The 8,247-nt window shown below is 46.4% G+C and overlaps 1 protein-coding gene across 2 annotated transcripts in view; it reads left to right on the top strand.

Annotated features, from left to right (window-relative positions):
* Positions 1 to 2,132: 2,132 nt before the first annotated feature.
* Positions 2,133 to 8,247, top strand: part of LOC102368140 (cytosolic non-specific dipeptidase) — a 19,127-nt gene continuing 13,012 nt past the window's right edge. Inside the window, exons 1-3 of one of the 2 annotated variants that reach the window (XM_006028302.2) lie at positions 2,133 to 2,216; positions 2,975 to 3,126; positions 5,576 to 5,665. In XM_006028302.2, the coding sequence (XP_006028364.1) occupies positions 5,606 to 5,665 (60 nt within the window). In that variant the 5' untranslated portion in view covers positions 2,133 to 2,216; positions 2,975 to 3,126; positions 5,576 to 5,605. The remainder of the gene's footprint in view (positions 2,217 to 2,974; positions 3,127 to 5,575; positions 5,666 to 8,247) is intronic. The other variant, XM_014522108.2, reaches the window with a different exon arrangement.

The following is an 8,247-nucleotide window of genomic DNA, read 5'->3' as shown; positions in this document are numbered from 1 at the left end:
GTGATTTTTGCCTTACACGGTGACCTCAGAACCTAACCCCTGCGTAAGACGTGACATGCCTGCACTACTTCTGTCCTGACCCTGGGTCTGCTGCCAAGGAAGTAACTCTGTCTACTGGCTCCCACACCAGAGCCCTGCAATCAGGCAGTATAGATGGCCCAGGAATGGTAACCTCCAAAACTTGAGGGTTTACACAGCACTGTGCCCAGGCAAATCAACTTCTTAGCTGAACTAATTAGCCTACCTGTACTAAGATGGGTATACTAGACCAGTGGTTCTCAACCATTTTAGACTCAAGGCACCCCTCAATAGACTGAAGGCAGCCCTCATTAGATTCAAGCCAGCCGTCCATAACTTTTGTGAATTGACCAGCTGCCTGTTGTTATTGTACTTACCTCCTTGCAGAGGGGCCCTACTTGCAAGGAGGCCCTCAGGTAGGGCCTGAGCCTGCACTTATCTGATTATTTTCTCACACCAGGCTTATCTCATCTTTCAGAGCACCCGTCAGAGGATCTAGTGGCACCCCTGGGTGCCCTGACACCCTGGCTGAGCACCACTCTACTAGAACTTGAACTGACTACTTCCAGACATCTGGGGAGTGTCAGAAACTGCCTTAGATTTTGCTCCCTGAAAACTGCCAGCTTTAAATATTGTTCTTCCTTTATCTGTGTAACTGATTTGCTATGTGACAGTGAATAAGTCACTTATCTTCTTTATCAGTTACCCTAACTGCAAACTAAAGATCACTGTGCCTCCCCGCAGTTGTAAAATGCAACAGATGACAAATTACAGAATGGCAAAAAGGGTAGATACAAGTACTGCATACTCCACAGAGAAAACGTAGAGTTGAGGGAGCTGCACAAAAATGGGCATTACTTTTAGGACACGAGAGGTGAGTATCCAGGGTTGCTAACTAAGGAATGAGATGTTTTTCTCAGCCTTAGCTACTGGAGTCTTGCAGTTATGTAGGAACCTCAGCTGGTGATTTAAATATGCCCCCCTGGCCTATGCCACAGAGCTTTAGCTGACAGATCCAGTGTCTACCCTCACAGTGACCAAACCCTTCCCTCTGCCGCCTCAGTCACACCAGCTCCGCATGCCACAGGTTTCTGCCAACACTTGACAGTGTATGCCGCAGCACGTGGAGATGCGTCCATGCTTTCTGATGGCTGCCAACCCACCTCTTATCCCTGGTGCCTCCCAGGGTACAGCTGACACAAGCCCTTTAGTGAAGCTGAAAGTGCCTTAAGAAACCGGAAGCCAGGCAGGGATGTGGGTACTTGCAGGGTCCTGCAAGACTCTCATAACTGAGAAAAGCTTTAAACACCCAGCCTGATTGGGCCCATCTACACGTGCACTTTAATGCATGTAAGCTTATTTTAATGCGCATTAACAGATCACAGAAAACTCTGCGCTTTCGCTAATGCGCAGTAAAATAGGCTAATCCTCCTTTTTCTAGTACCTCACAATGGAGGGCACCTATACACATGATGAAGCTCTGCCCCTGTGTGTCCTAATCAGCATGCCTTGGATCAATCAGTCTGCTGGAGCCTGCTAATTAGCACACTGCTGCAGCCTCCTCCACCGCTATATTCAGCGTCCCTGCATTTCAAACTGGTGCCGCGACGCTTTAACTGAAGTTGTCAAACACACTTTAGGTAAAAGCTCCCCCCACTTCTAAAGTGCAAGATGCTGAATATGCAGGACGCTGGGGGCACTCCAATTAGAGCCACTCCAATTAAAGCATTCCCACTCCACCCCCGATCACGTGTATAGATACTCAAAGGCATTACTTTTAATGCACATTAACAAAAGGCGTATTCGTGAATGTGTAGATGTGCCGGGTCTCATGTCTGACCCAGCAGCGGCACCCAAGGCTACCTCCCAAATCCTTGGGATGCCTCCGCTGCTCCCCGACTTGGCTGCGGCTCGGGGGAGCGCGGAGGCAGCCCGCTCCCCTCTGCCACTGCTCTGCTTCCCCTTCGCAGCCCCCGCCCGCCGCCACCAGCAGCGTTGCTAGAGAGCAGCCCCCCCCATACCTTGTTCTCAGAGTCGCGCCAATCGAATCCAGCCTCCCCGCGTCGCCCCGCCCCGCCCCCGCCCAGGGCTAAGCCACGCCCCCTCCCCAAGGCCAGGGTGGGATTTAAACTCCAGCTGCCCGCCGCGTTTCAAGGGGTGTTGTTGTGTTCGGGCTGAGGCGAGCGGAACCGGGTCGGGTGAGCGCGGGGGCGGGAGACTGGCGTGGTCGCAGCTCGCCCCCAAGCTGGGCCCGGGTGGCGGGGAGGGGCGGCTTCCCCCCCACGGAGCTGCCGGTTGCCCCAATCCTTAGGGTGGGTGGAGAGAGGGACGTGCCTTGGCCGCATCCTTCCAGTGTTAATAGGCCGGGCGTCCCTGGGGGAAGGGGGCCCGGGTTGGGAGGGCTGGGGTCCCCTCTGTACTCATGTACTGCCCTGATCCAGGTTTGACCGGCTTAGGTGTTGCTGGCCTCCTCCCTTGGCTCCTGCCCCAGGCAGCATGTGCCCTGCTGAAGATCATCTAGGGAGTGGGTTTGTCCTCCCTCCACCAGTTGGCTCGGGCCGGCTTGCAGCTCACCACTCCAGTCCTGACTGGTCTGTGGAAGAGCCTTTCCTGCCTCGTTGCTCCAGAAACCCAGTGAGCAACAAGTGCTGCTGGTTGTGCAACAATCGGAGGATTTGGTTTCCTTTCTGCGCTGCCCCAAGAACCTCCAAAGGGGAAGGGCCTGTGGCTCCGTGCCAGGGCAGTCCTTAGTGTCTCCAGGGCATTTCAGGGGTGCTGCTTGGTGCTAACCCTGCTGGCTGTGCAAACATGGTTTGCAAGGCAAACCCAGACATGGCAACTAGGAGTCCAGAGCATGACAAACCTTTTGATGTGCAGTGGGCTTCCTAAGTTCTTTGCAATGGAAGAATTGTCCAATATTTTTTATCTTATTTAATTAACTTATTTAACTTTGTAGCAAGAAAAGAAGTGAAAATTAAGAGCTGGCGTCTTCTCGGGGTGCCTCCGGTCTGTCAAAGGGGTGCTTCAAACCTAAAAGGCTTGAGAACCACTGCCCAAAGCTGAAGCAACTAGAGCAGTGGTCACCAACCAGTGGATCACAAACCACAGGTAGATCTTGGGCACTCTTGTAGTCAGTCTGAGACTGGGATGGGGGGCTGGGTGCCTGCATTCACGCTGCAGCCCAGCAGGTCAGTCGGTAGGGGAGGGAAGGGGTGAGGGCTAGATTGAGGCCCCTCTGGTGAGGGACAGTGCTGCAGAGGCAGGAGCAGGGGTAAGTTGAGTGGGGCCCTGGCTGGGGTAAGTTGAGTGGGTGGGACTTACCTGCTGGGGACGTGTGCCCCTAAATAACTTTTCCCCTCTATCTGCCCTCCCTCCACGCTCCCCCCCCCCCCCCCCCCCTTCCCCCCCCCCTCTCCCCCCTGGGGGGGGGCAGTCTTACCTGCTGGGTGGGGAGGAGGGGTGGTGGTGCACGGTAGATCTTGGTATGCTTTTAAATGCCAAAGGTGATCTCGTACTTAAAGGTTGGAGACCACTGACCTAGAGGCCAAGCTGCTGCTTCAACTTGTTACTTGGCAAGCAGTCACTTTAGGTTCTGAAAAGGACTGTTACTTCTCCTTTAGCTCTCACATCCCTTCTTAATTTATGGGATAAAAAGTGATTTGTGAAAGGGTGTCAAACTTTCTCACAAAGCTGAGAGGCTAATAGTGGTAGACTGCCTTCCACCAAAAGAAGTTGCTGTGCATGTGGAACTTTAGCCATCATTTAATCAAGGCAAGAATAATGCCCCTCCAACATGCTAATTCTAGCGCTTGTATCCTAAACTTATATGCTTACGTTATCTGTAGTGCATCACCTTTTAGAAGTATGGAAAGGAGTTGAGTTCCTTCCAAAATGATCGCTCCTGTAATACTACGTGGGGGGGTTTTATTTGTTTTTTGTTTTTAATTAAGCATTGGTGTTACTTTGGAAACTACCTCTTTTGTGGTTTAGTGTTCAGCTGTACTGCACTGACACCACTGCTTCTAGGTGTCCCCTGCCCCCTCCTGCCTTTCTAAACAAAAGTTTCCAGGTACACTACATGGAGTAAGGACAGTGATCTGTGGAGGCTGTTGGGTCATCCCAACTTCCCAAACCGGGGTGCATTTTTAAAGGAAGATGCATGTAACTGGAAATTATTCTGTGGATGGCATTCCATGAGCCCAGACTAGTCCTCTGGCTACCCTGGGCTAGTCTGCTGAAATGGATAGGAGTGGTGGGGTAGGAGGTCTTGGATGGTTACTAGAGAACTAGTAGAGCAGTGTCTGCTTGTCTGAAATCAAGCAGAAGTTAGGGCAGGGTGGCTTCTTAGACTCTGATTTGGAGAGGCAAGCTTGTTGCATGTGATGGCCTAATTCAGATGCTGAGAATGGACTTGCATAAAGACAGGATGTAAAGATGAATTCTAGTACAAAGGGAAAGGATAGGAGGTGGAGATGGGCACTGCTCTGTTTTAAACCTGTTCTACTGGCAAGTCCATTCATAGCATCTGATAGAAGTAGGTGGAAAGCTCATGACTCTCCTCTGAAAGGTGTCGGCCTGTACTGCCTTCATCTCTGCAGAGCTAGTAGAGTTCTTTGTAGGAGATGAGGTGTTGACACATTTTAAGTGTATTGTAATAATAATTAACTCCAATTTATTGGCTAAGCCATATGTGGGGAAAGTACATAGTGCTTGAGCCAAATTTGATTCAGAAAGCGTTGATTCATCTTGTGATTTGTGGCGGGGGGGATGAATTCAGCTACCCAATAGTAAAAGATCCAGCTTTTTCTTAACTGTGCTGGCCTGATCTTTGGTCTGGCATAAAACAGGACTGAAACATACCATCACTCCTGTTTTTAAGCTGTTCTGGGAGGTTGAGCAGCATGCTAAAGCCAAAACTTTGAAATAAACTTCTGGTGACAGTTTAATTTGTGAGTAGTCCAAAGGATAACTTTGTGAGCTAAATACTGCTGAGGCGCTACCATTCTTCAGGAGTTTGTGAATTAACTTGTAGTAATCCTAATGTCACTTAACATATTGCAGGCTTAACTGTTTTAAGTCTACTTTATAGCTTGCTTCTTTCTTTAATATTAAAATTTGGGAAAGAATTTGGTGCAAAATAAATGGAAGGGAATCTTTTTGAAAGAAGAATCCAGGTTCAGAAGAGTCCAAACTGTATGTAAAGAAAAGCAGGATAGATGAAGGTGCTGGTAAAACTAACTCTTGGGTGTGAAACTGCATTTGATCAGATTCCAAAGTTCGTGCTGAAAAGTGCATATCATGTGCTACTGCATCAGCAGGACTTAAACGTTTAGCTAGCAGTGCTTCCCTTCATCAGCACTTCATGCTGTCACATGATTTCCTGTTTCAACCATGAGATGTCGTGTGCTCTCAAACACCCATAACACAACTAAAATTGCAGTGTTGCAGTTTGAGAAGGATGGAATGGTATTGCCTTAATCCTTTGAATTACTTTAGCATTTTGTCCATGTTTTATTAGGCTCTGGGCAAATATTTTTTTTTTCCTCCTTCCTTCTAGAACTTTAAATAGTATTACTCTGACTGGAAAATGTCTGGCCTTGAAACCCTCTTCAGGTACATTGATGAGCACCAGGATCTCTATGTTCAGGTAAGTAGTTTAATAATTTGCGGAGAACTTTATCCTAAAGGGAAATCTATTTGTTGGACTGACACTTAGTTGCAAGTTGCAAGAACATAAGAATTGCTGCTTACTGAGTCCATCTTGGCATGGTTTCCTGGCCACTGTGAGCAAGTGGATACTGAAAGGAAGAATAAGCAGGATCTGCCTAGGGCTTTTCGTTTTTCCACTGTCCCTCCCACTTGCAGCTGCCATCATTTACGGCCTAGGAAGTTCTAATTCAGGGGCTGTACCCCTACCTCCCATGCTCAATAGCTGCTGATGCATTTTTCCTCCAAGAATCTGTCCAGTCCCTTCTTGAATTTGGCTGAACTATCAGTTTACATAGCATCTTGTGGCAATGAGTTCCATGCTTTACACAGTGTGGAAAAATAATTCCTTTTGTTAGTTTTAAACTTACTACCTACTAGCTTCATCTTGTGACCCCCTGGTTTTCTCCTCCTCACTTACTATTTAAAATAAATCGGCCTGGCCTCTGTATTCTCTCCTCATGTAGAAGCCCCTCCGTACCACCAATCATTCCTGTTTCCCTTCCCTATACCTTCTCCAGCTTTCTTTCTATATACTTGTTGAGCTTTAGGTACAGTAGTCAAGTGTAGATACAGCATGGATTTACAAAGGGGCATAATGATACTTTTTATTTGCAATTCCTCTCTTAATGGTTCTTAACGTTGTTTGCCTTTGTGATAGTTGCTGAGCTGATGGTATTTTTAGCAAGCTGCCTACAATGACTCCCAGAACTCTTCTGTGTGGTAACAGCTAATGTAGAGCCTATCATAGTATAGGTATAGTTTGAGTTACTTTTGCCCCTGTGGATCACTTCCCACTTACCTACACTGAATTTAGTTTGCCCTTTAGTTGCCCATTCTTTCAGTAGTGCCAGATCTTTCTGTAATTCCTCACTCCTGTCTTGGTCTTTACCTTTTTGAATAATTCAGTGTCAAATTTGGCCACCTTGGTACTCGCCCCCTGTTCAACATCACTTATGAATATGTTAAACACCAGTGATCCCAACACCAATCCCTGTGGAACCCTGCTTTTTACTTCTTTCCATCCTGAAAACTGACTGTTCATTCTCATTTGCTGTCCTTAAGCCAATTGCTAATCCATGAGTGGACCTTCCTGGTAATCCCCTGACTACTTCCTTTCATTAAGAGTTAGTAAGGTGGTGCTGCCAACCACACCTGTATCCATTTTTAATGATTAATATGTTGATTCTTGGTTTTCCTGCTTTCTCAGGAACTCAAGTAACTTGTGGTTGAGAGACTACAATTGGCAATATTAAGTGTAATTGGATGTTGCCTCACTATAATAATACCAAATATTACAGAGAATAAGTGAGTAAATATTGGGTTTTAATCCATATTCTTTAAAATGCTTCTCAAACCACAAGTAGCCTTCCCAATAGACCAGTGAGGTAAAAGATGACGAGTGATAAGTGGGGAGGCATAGCTGCAGTGACTAAACTAAAGCCTAGAGGGAATTCGTGTCAGAGTCGGGACTAAACTTTAGCAGCTCCTGAATTGTAGACTGCTGACTGCATGTCTCCCCACATGGAGAGAGAGAGAGATCAAAGTACTTCTGCAACATCAACTCTTCTTTAGGGAGGTTGACCTTTGTTACAAACTATCTGGCTATAAAGTTTAAAATGTGCCTTCTGCTGATCTCTACAACTTGATATGCTTTCTATGTTAGTGGGGTTTATTGGAAGTCTTGAGGGACTGGACTGCCAAAAAATATTCAAACTTCAATGCTCTTTGTATGGTGCTCGTTACTTGTTAAGAGTAACTAGCACTTGGGGCCAAAAATGATATTCTTGAGAGTCCTAAGGGGAAGGGCTCTCAAGCTGATATCTTTTTAGAGAAAATGTTGCATGAAACAGTTGGTGCCACGAACCAAAACAAAGCCAAGTTGCTTGGGCAAACTATAGTATGTTCAAGCCTTTAATGCTGAGCAGATGGACCATTTTTTTTTTTTTTTTTTTTTTTTTTTTTTTTTTTTTTTTTTTTTTTTTTTTTTTTTTTTTTTTTTTTTTTTTTTTGCTACACTGTATAAATGGGGCACCTATAAAGGATAATCTTTCTAGAGAAATCGTACCATATTTATGTGAATCCAGGACTACTTTGAATATAAGATAATCTTCCTGCCTGCCAAGAAATAATTCCTATGCATAGAAAAATTGTATGAGTTTGTTATAACTTTCCATGTATAGAATCTAGTTATTGGGGGTTTGTAATCTTAAATTCATTTTCCTCCTCCTCCACCTTCCACTGCTGCAACAGGGGAGGCAAAGAGGGGTAGGGGCAGGTGGCTTGCCCCTTGCCCACTTCCTGTCTATTCCCCGCCTCTCCCCATGTCACTGCATGCCTCCAGACTACTGCATACCTTGCTGTGTGGATTCATGCTGCCTCTTCTGATTGTAAGTGCTGCTTTTGCCATATGATTTTAAAACAAGGCTCCCCCCCAGCCATATTGAATGAGGAGAAAAGATCCCCTCTTGGAATTGAGTAAATACTAAATATAGTAATTATAGTAACTATACTAAATGGACT

This window comes from Alligator sinensis, unplaced genomic scaffold, assembly GCF_000455745.1.
Source record: "Alligator sinensis unplaced genomic scaffold, ASM45574v1 scaffold129_1, whole genome shotgun sequence".
In the NCBI taxonomy this organism is placed as follows: Eukaryota; Metazoa; Chordata; order Crocodylia; family Alligatoridae; genus Alligator; species Alligator sinensis.
This window is presented reverse-complemented; position numbering and strand designations above follow the sequence as displayed.